This window comes from Zootoca vivipara, chromosome 5, assembly GCF_963506605.1.
Source record: "Zootoca vivipara chromosome 5, rZooViv1.1, whole genome shotgun sequence".
NCBI classification, from domain to species: Eukaryota; Metazoa; Chordata; class Lepidosauria; order Squamata; family Lacertidae; genus Zootoca; species Zootoca vivipara.
This window is the reverse complement of record NC_083280.1, coordinates 80701049-80717580: the sequence shown is the minus strand read 5'-3', so window position 1 is coordinate 80717580 and position 16532 is coordinate 80701049. Positions and strand designations below refer to the sequence as shown.

General features: G+C 41.5%; 1 protein-coding gene across 2 annotated transcripts in view; it reads left to right on the top strand.

The window, feature by feature from the left end:
- CSGALNACT2 (chondroitin sulfate N-acetylgalactosaminyltransferase 2) overlaps nucleotides 1–16532 on the top strand; it is a 32822-nt gene that overhangs the window by 7144 nt on the left and 9146 nt on the right. For both annotated transcript variants that reach the window (XM_035138113.2, XM_035138112.2), the window contains exons 2-4: nucleotides 3569–4804; nucleotides 14327–14543; nucleotides 15646–15747. In XM_035138113.2, the coding sequence (XP_034994004.1) occupies nucleotides 4147–4804; nucleotides 14327–14543; nucleotides 15646–15747 (977 nt within the window). In that variant the 5' untranslated portion in view covers nucleotides 3569–4146. The remainder of the gene's footprint in view (nucleotides 1–3568; nucleotides 4805–14326; nucleotides 14544–15645; nucleotides 15748–16532) is intronic.

Below are 16532 nucleotides of genomic sequence, written 5' to 3'. Positions count from 1 at the left end.
TTGGGAGGCCTACACCTTAATACAGGCATCCCCAAACTTTGGCCCTCCAGATGTTTTGGCCTACAACTCCCATGATCCCTAGCTAACAGGACCAGTGGTTGGGGAAGATGGGAATTGTAGTCCAAAACATCTGGAGGGCCAAAGTTTGGGGATGCCTACCTTAATACAATGTGAACAAATGCAGTAAAAATACAGACTAAAACAATGGAATTGGAAAGCAGCAGGCCAAGAGCAGATGATAAAACTTTGAGCTGAGAAGGCTGAGAAACAGTGAAATCAGCTGGTTACCCATACTGGAATGCCTGGACAAATAACAAAGTATTTCACTGATGTTGGAATCATATTTGAGAACACCCTTCTGATGACAGAGGGGCTTGTAAGTGAGCGTCTGACCATGACTAATGGTCAGACAGGAACATGTGGTTGAAGTCAGCCCCTCTAGTACATTACAACTTGTGCTTTGAATTGTGCCTGAAAATGGACCGGCAACAAATATTGCTGTTTAACTACATGGGAGAAACTTTGTAAAGGGCTGTGCCAGTTCAAAATGCAGCTGTTTGGCTATCAACAGGCGCTTCTGTGAAGGCTTCGAAGGCAGCCCATGTAGTTGATGAATCTAGTCAAACTAGTTATCTAGAGGTTACCAGGCCATGGATAATGGTCAACAGGTTTTCTCTCTCCCAGGGGGTGGGTAGTCGCAGCTGATGCACTAATCCATGGGTAGGCAAACTAAGGCCCAGGGGCCGGATCTGGCCCAATCACCTTCTAAATCCGGCCTGCGGACAGTCTGGGAATTAGCATGTTTTTACATGAGTAGAATGTGTCCTTTTATTTAAAATGCATCTCTGTGTTATTTGTGGGGCCTGCCTGGTGTTTTTACATTAGTAGAATGTGTGCTTTTATTTAAAATGCACCTCTGGGTTATTTTGGGGGCATAGGAATTTCTTTTTTCTTTTTAAAATATAGTCCCCACAAGGTCTGAGGGACAGTGGACCAGCTCCCTGCTGAAAAAGTTTTGTCTGGCTTACCTTTGCTTTAGAGCAGGCATAGGCAACCTTGGCTCTCCAGATGTTTTGGAACTACAATTCCCATGATCCCTGGCCACTGGCCCTGTTAGCTACAGATCATGGGAGTTGTAGTTCCAAAACATCTGGAGAGCCAAGATTGCCTATGCCTGCTTTAGAGTATGTGAGATTCTTTTGCAAGAAGTAAAGTGGTTATCTTAGTCATAAGTAGTTGCCTTTTATTTTTTTGTCTTGCATTTTTTGGGAATTGTACTAATAAAATCCCCATAGCAGGCCATCAGGGGATGCTGGTTTAAAACTTGGGACAGCAGAGAGCTGAGTCTTGTACATAACTGGTGAGCTGTCTGGGTCTTTGTGTGCTTAGAGGTAGAGTAGGTCTCACAAGAAGAATGAGCGTCAACTGAGAGCCTGATAAAAGATCCTTTGGGTACTGGATCTGTCCCTTGAGCTGCTAGGTTTACAATGCATATTGGTTTACAGTGCTATTGCATCTGTGTAATCTGCCGAAGTGTTGAGTTTGTTAGATGATGGCTGCCAGCCTTATTCTTTGAGGAAAGGGATACTTGCTTCTCAACTGTGAAGTGTGTTTGGAGGTTGAAGTGACTGGTTAAACAATGCTGTGTTCTTTCACTGTTCTTATATGTCAATAAGCAGAATGCTGTTGTCAAAAGGATGTTCTCTAATGGTCAAGAAAGCAAACTTATGCTACGATGGTTTCCCCAGAAAGTCAATGGATTGTTTCTATGTTGCTATTGTTAGCCTAGTCTGTGCTTAAGGTTTAAATCAGGGGTCCCCAGACTTACCCGCCTTTGGGCCGGAGGGCGGGGGAGTGCTCGTGCAGTGGGCCGGAGGGTGGGGGAGTGCGCGCCAATGCGCATGCGCAAACCCATTTACTGGCACGGTGGCGTGCTTCCAGGCCGGAAAAATCGCCGAAAATTGTTTGTGCGCATGTGTATGGGCCTCCCCCGACCCGGAAGTGCACCGGAAATGACCTCTTCTGGGTTGGGAGAGACCCATGCGCAGAAATGATTTTCGGTGAATTTTTTCAGATCTGGAAGCGCGCCGTCGCGCAGCGCGCCGCAAGAGTGGGCGGCGGGGGTCGTCGCGGGCCGGATTGGGAGGCCAATTGGGCCGCATCTGGCCCGCGGACCGTAGTCTGGGGACCCTGGTTTAAATGGACTGAGCTTGCTTGTTCCTGTTCATTCTACTCAGATATGAATATTTTACAGCCTTCAGTTAACTACCTACTAGCAATGCATACAATTTCTGACTTACATGCCTTAAAAAAAAAAAAAACTATTCCAGAACAAAATCTGATTGCCATGAATACTTGTGCCTTAGCAGCATTTTGAGTGGACTAAGAATGTTTTAAACAGAAAACATGTTTGTTAAATATTTGAAAGTGTGTTCAAGCCCTGCTGCTGCGTTCCCTCCCCCAAAATTTTGAATTTCTCTACACGACCCCTAAATCTGCTCTATTTCCCTTCACCCCCCCAAACTTGTTATAATAAATACTTTAAGTCCTTGCACTAGCAGAAATGATTATGTAGTTTGATACAGCCCATAGAGATTGGGAGCTGGTTTTGTTTTTTTGTCTCATACTTTTCTCCTTGTTTGGTATATAATGATGCGTTTTCTTTCTTGCATCTTGATTCGCCACATCTGGACTCTAGTCAGTGACTTGAAGATACACCTGGTGTTAGTTACTTCAGTATGCATGTAGATACTAATTTATAATTTTATCTGACTCTTCCCTACGCCCAAAACACTCTTCCTAGTGGAAAGGCCTTAATACTCTGACAGGTCTCCAGAGGTGGGCGTTTGACAATTGCAGAGGAGCTATTGTTAATACATCTCTACAGTGCTTTTAGCACTTTGCATAGGGGTAGTTTTGTTAAGAGGTTCTGTTGAGACTGTTTTAGGATTGTGGGAGGGTTAGTCTTTACCTACCTGCAGTTACGTAAGTCATGCAAGTTGGAAGGCAACCCCCATAGTTTGTTGTTTTAGAACCATAAAGACCCCCTCAAAATACAAGCGCACATTCTAATATTTTTGGAATTCTAAACCTCATATTTGACGATCCATTTTTTTACCTGAAAAAACTGCAGGTTTTCTGTGTACCCTTTTCAGAAGAAGGTAGGTGTTCCTGCATGATGACAGAAAATATAATTGGAAGTAGGAGTTAAATTCACTAACTTCTTAATAAATTGCCTTTTAAATAAAAAACTGGTTAAGATGCATTCCAGAAATGACAAAAATAGCAGGGGAAAGAATTCTGACAACCACTTATGTAGCTGGAAAAAAACTAGCCTGTTGGATGAGTCTGTTTCAGCATTTCCACAAGAAAGAAATCACTGGTGTGTAACCCAGTAGAAAGAATTGAAGGTTTACAAACCTTCCCCTGTCATGGGCCATCGCTGAAAAATAAATTTCGTGATTCATCATGTCTACATTTTTAGGATATTAAAACTTGCCTGCATGTGTTTTCCAGATGTTTGCCTGTTTTGTAATTCTAACTGAGTGTACTTTTCATTTAATTCTAGGCCCTCCCTTAATTTTGCTGACTCAGATTACAGATTTCCAAGACGGAGGAGAGAGAAGCATAAGCACCAGAGGAAAATATCCTGCAGACTGCCCATGAAAATTACTATTGCTCAGATATTTATGGCTCTTATATGGTGCAGATAGTGAGAAATTTTTTTTAAAATGCCCCCACGGCTATAAATTGTGAGATTCTGTTGCTTTATACTTATCAGAATTTGATACGTTTCCAACTTGTTGTCTTCGGAATACAGAAGCATAGCAAATTCACTACACCTTCAAAAACATATGTTTAGACAAATTGCCCTGAAAGTAATGGGGGCTGTATCTGACTGTTTAGACTGTAAATGCTTGCAATAATGGAAGTTGTAGCAATACTGGGATTTGCGATCTCTGCAGTATTGCTTGAGCAAGACAACAGTTGCAAGTTCCCCCCCTTATTTGCCTCACACAAACGGATGTATCAGTAGAAATAGTTTTGGTTCAGCTTACAAACAATTGCTCCTTTCAGAAAATACTAGCAAGACATGACCAAAAACATCAGCTGTTTTAGTTGGAATACAACTTAAGTGCCGTAAGAATGCCTAGAAGAGGCATAATATTTCAAGCCAGAACTCGGTGGCTGTTGGTTGGTCTTGCCTTGCTGTTGAGTTTGTTGCTGTTTATGTACCTCCTTGAATGTGCTCCACAAACGGATGGCAATGGTTCGCTTCCTGGCATTGTAGGGGAGAGTTTTGGTAAGGAACACTACCAAGCCCTCCTGCAGGAGCAAGAAGAACATTACCAAACCAGAGCTATGAGCCTCAAGCGCCAAATTGCTCAGTTAAAGCAGGAGCTTCAGGAAATGAGTGACAAGTTAAAATTGTTACAGGAGAAGAAAACCCCAAGAGTCAACAGCATGGGCTATCAAGGCACCAAAGAACAAGCACCCAATGATCTCCTGGAATACCTGCATTCTCAAATAGACAAAGCTGAAGTGAGCATGGGGGCCAAGCTGCCTAGTGAATATGGAGTCGTTCCTTTTGAAAGCTTTACTTCCATGAAGGTGTTCCAGCTGGAAATGGGGCTAACACGACACCCAGAGGAGAAACCTGTCAGGAAAGATAAGCGAGATGAATTGGTGGAAGCAATTGAGGCTGGCCTCGAGGTAATCAATAATCCAGATGAAGAAGATGGTCAAGATGAAGATGACGGAATAGGGGAGAGACAGCTTTACAATGAAAACGATTTTATAGAAGGTACTTTATGCATTTTTGAATTCTAGTTCGTAATACGGAATCTACACCAAATGGCAGAATTTGTGAGACAGAAGACAGGCTTTCCTCAACCAGGTAGTCTGTAGATGCTTTGGACTACAATTCCTTTCTGCATATGACCAGGGATGGCAGGAGTTGTAGTCTTAAACATCTGGAGGGTGTAGAAGGTTGCAGCAGGTCATTAAATAACAGGTTTGCGGGATGGGCACCATAAAATTGCAAGCACTGCCCTTGGATTGTGTGTGAATTTCCCTATATCCTTTCTACCTGCGGAAGCTTCCAACACTGGTTCTCCAAGTGAGTTTATAAGCATACTTGGTTTGCTTTAACCTGTGAATCCTTTGCATCATTACCAAGCCAGATAGAGGGACTAAGTGTGTACAAGGTAAGGGCATGCACTTTTCTGCAGCTCACTCCTATCCCTTTAATCCCTATTCATCCCTTGAGACTGAACCAGCTTTGGTTTATACTTATCACAGGAACAATGCACTTTTCTTTACTGGTACAGTAACTGCAATGATATTGGGTGGACTTCAGTGTCATGCTTTGATTAACATTCTGTCTGTGCAAGCATTTCAGCTTCCCAGACAGAATGTTTTCCATTCTCTTGCCCCCATGTGCTGTTCTCAGGGTTTTTACCCCTCCAGAGCTAATTTTGGGAGGTGGGGGGTGGGTGGGAAATCCCTGTTGTGCATGTGGAAGACTTCAAACAGGTCTTCCACTACTAACAGGGCTTGTTAGGTGAATCCCACCCATTGCAGTCCTTCTCTCATAATATTTACTCTGTTGAGAATTTAAGGATTAATGATAACTACAACAGAAATCCAGATACCCAATCAAAGCAGGAAATATTTACTGGCCTAGCGCTTGTGATTTATTTATTTAATTTGTATGCCACCCTATATACCTTCAGGTCACAGGGCAGTTCACAAGATAAAATCACAATATAAAAAACATCAAAATAAATCAAAAGCAACCCAATAACACCCCATCCAAAAAAAAAACCCCAACCCACATTTTAAAAGGGCATTGGATGTGAATCATGTGAATTGGATGTGAAACATGATGTGTTTCATGATATGCCCATGTGTGTGTAGAGAAGAAGCATAAATAATAAATAATAATAAATAATAATATTGCTCAAGAAAATGAATAACGGTTAGAACTAGATCATTTGTATGGCGTAAATCTGTGTGAAGCATTTGGAATGGTTGCAGATTTGACAGCTGCCAGCTAAGTAGCCCATTTGAGTGTTAAAAAAATGAAACGAAACAAACAAAAAACTTAAATCATTATTCATTACAGTTCCAGATTTAACTCTATTGCTGTCATTATTTAAAGGAGACTATCAATGACACACTACCTGCCTGATGAAAATATGTCATAAGCTTAAACAGTTCTGGTCTTTACACTTTTTTTTAAAGAAAGAAGTTAAGGCAGTGTGTTGTGTGTGTGCCATTCTCTCCCCCCCCCCCAAAAAAAAACCCTGACTGGCCTGAAGTCTCAGCATTCTGTTTTGCATGCACAACTTGTGGTGTATCACTGCCATATGTGTTGGATTACCAGGAGCTCAGTAAACCACCTGAGGGTCCACCCCCCCCCCCGCCTACCATGGTTTTTAAAAACCAGGGGAATTGTCCAGTAACTGGTGGGTTGTATCTGCTCAAGTGTGCAGGGCTGCCAGTTATTGCATGTGTATATAATATATTGCTTACTCATTCAGTATTTTGGCATCTGATTTATAGGAGGCCACTTCATACCATGTCAGAGCTTTGATCCATCTAGCTTAGCACTGTGTGCTCCAGAAGTGGGGGGAACCTTTTTCAGACAGGGGGAAACAATCCCTTCTCGGCAAACTAATGATTTGTAGGATGAAAGGGAAGACACTCGGAAATAAAAAGAACATACAGTGTCCTTGGTCACCTTGCAACGATAAGACAAAACCCTGCACATAGCAAACTTCTCTCAAGTGCCCTGGGAATGAAGCAGAAAAAAATAGAAGCCTTTTCTCAGGGGAAGAAAACCTTTGAGAAATTGGGAGGACAGATTTCAGCATAGAACTAAAACCAGGTAAATATTGAAGGGGTTAAATGGGATGCAGGTGGTGCTGTGGGTTAAACCACAGAGCCTAGGGTTTGCCGATTAGAAGGTCGGAGGTTCGAATCCCTGCGATGAGGTGAGCTCCCATTGCTCGGTCCCAACTCCTGCCAACCTAGCAGTTCGAAAGCACGTCAAAGTGCAAGTAGATAAATAGGTACTGCTACAGCAGGAAGGTAAACAGCGTTTCTGTGTGTTGCTCTGGTTCGCCAGAAGCGGCTTAGTCATGCTGGCCACATGACCTGGAAGCTGTACACCCGCTCCTTCAGCCAATAACGCAAGATGAGCGTCGCAACCCCAGAGTCGGTCACGACTGGACCTAATGGTCAGGGGTCCCTTTACATTTACAGGGGTTAAATATCTCCCTCACCTCCAAAGACAGCAGATCTATACTCTTGCCTTCCTCCCCCACCCCTGCCCACTTTCCACCAGTCCAGTAACAGATGACATATTTTTTAAATCACAAGTTGGCAGCAGTACTTCAGTACATCTCAGGCTGCTGTATAGTCCTGTACTGTACAGTAATGGGGGTAATTAGTTACATGCAGTACTCAGCATTTTTAGAGCAGTCTGGGGGAAAACATATTAGCGATCCCAGACTGGGTGTACTTGAAACTTCTCAGTTGAGTTTTCAAACCAGTATACGGTGTGCCCCAAAACGTAGAAAACTGCTGTGACCACCTTTGACTGGCGCATGAAATATTCACTTGTTTAGCAATCTTTGCAGTCAATTATCCTTAGGCTCTAAGAAACTTACAGTGATGGTTTCACTTCATTGCTAATTCTTCAGGCAGAAAAAAGTTTTCTCTTTTTCTTTTGGATGCCGTGTCATTGCTTCCAAAATGCGGTCAAAAATATGGCAATGATTTCTAAGACTTATTGAAAATGTTCATGTCTAAGATTGCCTTGAGACTGTCATTTTCAAGAAATTGCACCACAGTGGTAAGTACTGCTCTTTTTTTATGCCTCTGCTTCCTCTCTGTCATCATGTGTACTTGTGCAGTTTTGTGAACTGCTATCTCAGTCTTCAGGTGTTGATAATTTGTTTGCTCCATGAAGGTGCCCATGTTGGCATATTGTTGAATTATACATAATGCATGTGAAGTGCTTTGAATACCCACAAAGCACTCTGTAAATACTAAGACTTTTACATATGCATTTCCCTAAAGAGCAATGCCTTCAGAACAAAGTGAGCATGTTCCCTTCATGGCCACGTGCCTTCGTTGTTGGGTTATAGTTGCTGTTGAATCATTCTGCAACACTTAAAGGAAAATCACTCTGGGCAGTAAATCATTAGAGTAGGTTAGTAGCTGGCCGCAGTAATCTGCATTGCCTCTTTTTGGTACATTTCATTTTTTTAAGGCAGTTAGTCTGCAGTTTATAAGATGAGGAAATAGCATTGACTAAACTTTTTCTGGCAAGCCAACATAATACTTTTTTTTTTTTTGGTCAGAATTGAGCAACTATGGCAACCAATGACTAAATCTTCCCCTCTTAATATTTTGTTCCCTTTGGTGGTTTTAGTAGCTTGTATATCTGCTCACTTCATAAAAATTGTTGCCTGGTTAGCTTGCATCAACAAATGAAGTAGTTTTCCAGACAAATTCAACTGCTTCACTTGATACTCTTGCCTTGTTACATTTTTTAAAAAACGAATTTTAAATAAGAGTTGTTCAGCAGTGGAACAACTACAATTCTATGATTCTATACTTAAAAGCACTTTTAGGGGTTAATCACAAATGTGTAACTCTTAAGAATTGTGCACATTACAAACACACATCACAACGGCAAGTAACAGTAACATGAAGCATATTTTTTTTAAAATCAAAAGTGGCATCTTTATCAGAATATTTAGGTTTTCAAATTTTCAGTAAGCAGACCGCTGCAGTTGTTAAAATACCCATGCACAATTAAAATTATTATTACTTAACTGTGACACTGTCTATTGATATGGAGAAGCTGAATTAAGGTAAAACCATGAGATCTCAACAGAATTTGGGTTTGAAGTTCTTTGGCAGTTGTAACTGTAAATGCAATGATGCCAATATGTATAACACGATAGCAGCAGGTAGGCTAACCTGTGTCCACTCAAACTACTCAAGAAAAAAAAAAACACTTCTGAGAATTTGGCTAGGTGCACCCAGTCTCCAGTCAAGAGTTAATTGCTATGGATTTCCCCCATCACCACCAGCAGAATGCAGTATAACTGAATTTTTGAACTTATAAGCAGGTTTTAGTTGTGTTGTCAAAGTTGTTGATTTATTTCAAGAAGTGGTTGAAGTCTACCATTTCACAATAATGGCTAGTGGTAATCTTTAAGTCATATGATAAAGCCAGAAAATTGCAGAGTTCACTTTATACCCATCCAAAAAGGCCTCTCTTTTTTTTTTTAAAACAGCAACACTGAAGAAATGAGAATAATCAGCAAGGGGGAGGAGGACAGGAATCATTTGAGCAGTGGAAAGGCCTCATTAATTCCAGTAGTACGTACAGGCAGAACTTGTGGCAAAACATAGACTGCTGCTTGAGCAGGCGAGCAAACATTGTGATGAGGTATTTGGGCTTTTCCCTGTTAGCTACTAAACCAGATAAAATGAGTGCAATGTATGATGGAAATAATAATGGATAGGGAAGAGTTATTGCTGCTTTTGGTTTTTCCAAAACTCATTTCCCTGTTGAAACAAAATAAAAAAAATTCCTTCCAGTAGCACCTTAGAGACCAACTAAGTTTGTCATTGGTATGCGCTTTTGTGTGCATGCACACTTCTTCAGTTGTGTAGTTGTGTAGTTGTATCCTTCATGGAAAAATAGCCTAGGGATTAGTCAGTGAACCACTCTGTTGCAAATAGTGTTTTTGTTTTCCTCCCAGAAATGTTTGCAATCTCTCTGGCAAATTGTTTATAAACTCTTGGGTTTAAAATATTTTAAGAGTTCATTGCTCATTTGGACCCATTCAGTTTGTCATTTCCCCTGATGAATACTCTTGATTACCAAGACTTGGTGTGGGTTCAAAAATGATAAACCAGTTGATAAGTTTGCAGCTTGCCTGGTTGAAGCCGGAAACCAATACATCCTGAAAACATATCAGTTTTATTTTATTTGCTGATTCATCCATTCTGTCATAACAAGTTTACTGTACAAAGAGTTTGATATAAATATTACAGTTGTTAAACTTGAGAAATAAACATGGAAATAACTGGATGGCTTATAGTTTTCAATGCAGACCAGTAGTCTTAGGCCTGCTTTTAAATTTCTGGTGTGTTTTGAGCAGGGCCGTCTTGACCCAGGAGTGTAGGGCACCTGGGCGCTGAAGAGTATTGTATTGAGCTGCTGTGCGGCAGCGGGGTCAGCGACACCTTTGACACGACTGATCTTGTGTCGACTGGCAGTGGCAGACAGGCAGAGCGAGATCAGTCATGTCAAAGGTGCCGCTGACCCCAAGTGAAACTCGTATATGCGTACTTGCAAGGGCCCTCCCAGCTCCTCTAGAAATAAGGTTGCTCCCACAATGAAAGGCTGCCTGAGATGGCTCCCCCACGCATGCACACAATGCCCTCCCATCTCATCTTTCAGACACCTTCCTATGACCATAAGCACATGCACATTGACAGCATTGTACATATTCTGCAGGAAACTGGATATATACATTTTAAATTTGTCCATTCGGATTGTGTAGAAAAATTAATATTCCTTAAATGGCAGTGAATGAATTATTATAGTATATTGCAGCAGAACCGATAGGGTTGCCAGACTCAATAGAGGACAGGACTTCTGTGCCTTTAATTGCCCTGCTCTCTTTTGAGTCTGGAAACCTTAATGAGAAACCAGCAGACCCTTTGCTTGGAAATTAAACAAAGGGTCTGCTGATTTCTCTTTAAGGTTTCCAGACTCAAAAGAGAGCAGGGCAAATAAAGGCATAGAAGTCCTGTCCTCTATTGAGTCTAGCAACCCTAAGAACCGAGGATAAATTGTGGAGGTAAATTGTGGCCATTTTTAATTAGGCGGTCTTGGCAATTGCACAAGTTATTCATGTCTGAGGCAGGCTGATAAGTTTCTAAGAAATATTAGGAGCAGAAAGGAAGTCTTCATACTGTTAGAATAGCTGATTTGAGTCTGTTAGTGAATGGAACACATAACAGACTCTTAAGATGAACCCCAGTTCAGGTGATGCCAATCCTTTATTAGTAAATCATGAGCTATGCCAAACTGCAAGCTCAGACATTGGAGATGGGATGTAGTTTTGAATGGTAGTTTGCAACACAGCAGTTTCTGGATTATGCCATTTCAGCATAAAATCAAGAGATAGAAATCCAGAAGTTGTTTTTTCAGAAACGTCTGTTAAGAGGTCTGAATGCAGCCTATTCTCAGACTCTTAAATTATTTTTGGTAGGGGCATGGTGACCTAGTCCTCAGTGGACTGAGTAGCTGAGCAGAGCTTTGACATCATTAGACTTGACGGGATCTGTAGAAATCCACGTAGGACTGGTGATTAATACTCTAGCAGCTATGCATGATAACTCTGTTCATAGAGAATTACAATCTTCTGACAATCTCTGCACACTCTGGGTGTTTGTGCCCACCTTCAACCCTATGGTATGCATATTTACTTGACAGCCGTGCGTTGGACTTCTGTGGGACTTAGTCCAGGGGATACTGGTATAGTATTGCAGCCTTCAGGTATCTTAACAATTTCAAACCACCAGTATAGAAAGACAAGCGTTGTCTTTATTCTTATTCCGTTTGGGTTTTTAATCATCAATGTTGTATAGTCTAGGCCACATTATTGTTATGTTTATTATTAATTAGAAATTGTGTGTGTGTGTGTGTGTGTGTGTAGGGGTGTTAAGGGGGATGGATATAAGTTGAGCAAGTCACGAAGAGTCGGACATGACTAAATGACTAAACAACAACAACAACAAGTTGAGCAGTTGTTGTTGTTGTTTAGTCGTTTAGTCGTGTCCGCCTCTTCGTGACCCCATGGACTAGAGCACGCCAGGCACTCCTGTCTTCCACTGCCTCCCGCAGTTTGGTCAAACTCATGTTCGTGGCTTCGAGAACACTGTCCAACCATCTCGTCCTCTGTCGTCCCCTTCTCCTTGTGCCCTCCATCTTTCCCAACATCAGGGTCTTTTCCAGGGAGTCTTCCAGGGAAAAGACTCCCTGGAAAAGTTGAGCAGTAGGCCTGGGCAATGTATTGATACATTGCCTGGAAACCTGTTTAAAGTTAAAATCGCAAGATCAATTCCAGAATTTCGGGGCAGGAATCCCTGTGTTTGCATTTGCAGTGCCACGCGGTGCCTCGGCTGAAGTGCTCCACTCAGAACAACGCTACCCGCCTGGCCTTGTTGCCAGGAAGCAGCAGGAGCTGTGCACGGTGACACTGATCATCTGCATGGCCAGCAACTGCCTCCTTCCTCCCTGCCTCCTTCCTGACATCATAATATATCGGGATATCGCGAGTTTTAGCTGGCAATATGTGACAATATATTTTGAAAACAAATTTTCCTAGCCCTGTCAAACAGTTGATGTGCATGACAGCTAGTCATTGCGCGCATTCACTTGGCTTCATGGAGAATGTGCATGTAATGCTTCCATGAAGTAGGAATAGTGCACATTTCCTGATCAATATGCATAATCTTCAACAGGCCTTGGAGAATGTGTGCATATTGACTACTTGCGTGTTTCCCACAGGCATCCAGTTGGTCACTGTGAGAACAGGATGCTGGCCATTGACCTGACCTAGCAGGCTGGTTTGGCTGACTGTTGGGAAGGGGGTATAAACAACAATTATTATGAAAAATTATTAGGTTTTTTCCCCTCCTTGCTTTTATTGTGTATTTTCTGTTTTTATATTGTAGTTTTAATTTGTGAACTGCACTGAACTCTGTGGATATAGGGTGGTATACCATTTAAATAAACAAACAAATAAAAATAAAATAAAATAAAACTTTTTTTCTTCCAGTAGTTCTTTGGCAAAACTGTCACCCTAGCTTTGCCACTGATAAATACGATATAGATTTTAGAGAGGTGTTTTTGCACATCTCTATGAAAGACTGTTTCCTTAAAATTACCCTTTTGAATCCTTTCCAGTGAAGCAAATATTTAACTCAAAATTTTCACTTTGAGCAGCATTTATAATTTTTTTTTGCAAATGACAATAGTGTTTATTTTAATTAGATCTACCACAGTTCATTTTCTATAAAGGAAATTGATGGAGAGAAAATGATTTACCTCTTGCAAAGGGCTTTTTTTTTAAGGCCAGCTATGGAAATAGTTTGCTACTATTTGGTTTCTGTAATGCATATTTGCTCTTTGGAGGCAATGCAAGTTTATTGTCGGTGTTTGCCAAATTTGTCATCTTTTAGTGCAGGACTTCTAAATGCTGGCAGATTACATTAAGGATATGGGAACTATTTAGAGGGGAAAAATTATAATGCTTTCTAGTACTTGTTCCTTTGCACCTTTTGCTTCTCCCTCTCCTTGCCCACACACACAAAAAACCCCTGGATGAATTATGTACACTTAGCCTTTGTTAAGCCTAATGAAGTAGCATCTTTTTTCTTTTTCAAATAGAAATTGGGAATGGTTGTTTCAATTGCTAAATCAAAGATTACCAACGGATACTTTTATAAAAATTGTATTTGGTAGTAATTATGATGAAAGCTTTCTTGAGAGCCTGATGTTGCCAAGAAGCAGGTTAGACTTAAATGAGTACAAATTTGTTCTATGAAAGTCAGCCAGCTGATTTTAAAGTATTGATCTTCTTGAATCTTGAAAAAGGATCAGTCGCAGCTTAACACAGTCAAGCCAAGTCATCTGCTGCTTAGTGTAGGACTTGACCTACTAAGCATCTTAATCTGTCAATAAAATTCTACAATAGATAATGAAGGCAGGAGTCTGATTTTCATTTTTAACATTGGTTACTGCAGTGTCTCTCTCTCTATCTCTCTTTCTCTGCTCCCTCTCCCTGCCAGAGTGCAATTTACAACTTGGCTAGCATTTTGAGAGCACGAGACACATTTGGGCTGGTGCTTTTGCTGCAGAAATAGTTAAGGAACTGCCTTGTAGAATCAGATCATTGTTCCATCTGCTGTGACTTGCAGCAGATTGTCTAGCATTTGACTAAGGTCTTTTCCTCATCTTGGTACTTGAAATACTTTAAGTGGAATTACGGAGGGTTGAATCTGGGTTTTATATATGAGAAGATTGTGCTCTGGAACTCCTTTCATATTTTCAATCTTGACAGTTGAGTTTGTTTGTTTTTCTACATAATAATGTACCTGGCTGAGCACCATCCTAAATATTGACACTCTCCTCACAATGTATCGTAATTCCTGAAGCAGTGGAATTTGTCACCGAGTTTAAAGTCTGTGACTGAATCAGTTCCTCCTGTAAATTGTTCCTAAGGTTATTACCGTACTGAGAGAGACAAAGGGACACAATATGAACTGTTCTACAAGAAGGCAGATGATATGGAGTACAGGCATGTCACACTGTTTCGTCCATTTGGGCCCCTAATGAAAGTGAAGAGTGAAACTGTTGACATCTCCAGGTCAATAATAAACATTATTGTTCCCCTTGCTGGAAGGACGGAGGTTTTTGCACAGTTCATGCAAAACTTCAGGTAAGTGCTTCAGAAACTAGGCCCTATACCAATCCTACGTAGTCATTTTCTGCAGTGGAAGGCAAATACAGTGAATCTTCCTATCAGCTATAATGCTTAGTGGTATTGTAGAAGACTGGTACTTCCAGTTTGGAGAAGCATCTTCTCAGTTTAAAATCTGAGATGCTTATTTGCCTCTGAAATATAGGCTAATGTGCAAAATGTGACCATAGATTCCTGGAGTAGGCACAAAGGATGAATGAACTGTGGCTGTTTGTCATTCATTTATAATGGACTTCACACCTATAAGCCTGGTATTCCCAATAGCGCAGTGACTTAGTGATTAATTTGGTCAGATTGGTGTCTAGGATGCAATAGGTAAATGTACAGTGGTACCCCGCAAGACAAATGCCTCGCACAACGGAAAAATCACAAAACGAAAGCGTGTTGCGATTTTTTTGGAGACTCGCAAAACGAAGTCGTCTATGGCTGTGCTTCGCAAGACGAAGCAGCCTCGCAATGGAAAGGGAAGGCGCCGGTGCCGCTTACCTTTAGGACTCCGCTGTCATGGCCGGGTGACGTCCATGGCCGCTGCTTCTGCCTCCTGCGGCGGCGCAGCGCTCATGGCGGCCTCCATGGCTCTGGCCTTGCCCACCTCAGCGGCCATGGCGGCCTCCGCAGCTCTTCCCCGGCGGGCTGGTGGGATCCGGCAGGAGCAGCAGCGGCGCTCGCCAGGCGGCCCTTGGCGGGAACAGCGGCAGCACCTGAAGGAGCGGAGGCTGCGGCGGGAGGAGACCCCTGGCCCTCCTCCTGCTTCCCCCTCCCCAGAGCCTTAAAGACTTCCGGCCGTGGCGGGTGAGTCGGTACCCTTTTTTTTTTTTTTTGGCGCTTCTTTTTTGCCCATAGGAATGCATTAATTAAATTTCAATGCATTCCTATGGGAAACCGCGCTTCACAAGACGAAATTATCGCAACACGAAACGACTCATGGAACGAATTTTGTCTTGCGAGGTACCACTGTATTTGTAAATAGAACAAATCTAGTATGCAATATTTGCTATTTTAAATTACAAAACCCCTTGTTAAGCTATTGCAATACCAAATACTTGTTTTGCTTCTCCAGGGATGTGTGCATTAACCAGGACAAGCGGATTCACCTCACAGTTGTATATTTTGGACATGAGGGGCTTTCTGATGTCAAGAGCATCTTAGAATCAGTTGCTAGGTGAGTTGAAAAAGTTCAAACTTTTGATTATGTAAAAAACAAAGCAGCAATTAGCTGTTTAAATTTGTCTTAATGAGGTGCTGATATAATGCTTCCCCCAGATAAGGCAAAGGGTTTTGATGACTGGCCGGGGTGAGTAGAAAACCTTCAGAGAAGCCCATGCAATGTTATCACTTTGCATTTTAGTGAGTGTGTAGCAAAGTTTTTATTTTATTTTTCTGAATTTATTTTTTAGCAAAATCAATATCCTACTGTTCCTTTATAAGAAAACACATTGCAACAAACAATAACAAACACAAATAAATGCAAAAAACTCACATAAGAATAAACAGCCTTTGTTTAAAAAAAAGGTAACAGAGGGGGAAAAGACCCCAAACTCAGAAGCAGCAGCAGCAGCAGCAGAAATAATCAATAGAATCAGCCATTGCCAAAAGCTTCTCAAAACAGCTGTTTCTTTATTTCCTATAGCTGTATACTGCATAGTACCAGAGCAGTCTCCAAGCAGTTTCTAAAAAGATGTCACCGCTAGAGGCGTTGAGGCATTTCTGGGGGAAACAGTTCACAATGACTGTGTTGGGGACGTCTTTGTTCTTTATATTCGCTGAATTCATGTAACTATTAGATAGCTTTTTTGAATAAAAATCCATGATAGCTCTAAGATTTGCTGATGTGGCAATTTTTTCTAAAGCATAAGAATATCCTATGCCAATAGGAGATTTTAAATGACAAAATAGAGGGATGCTGATAAGCAGTCAGAGACTTCCATATGTGCTTATGGTTCTGTG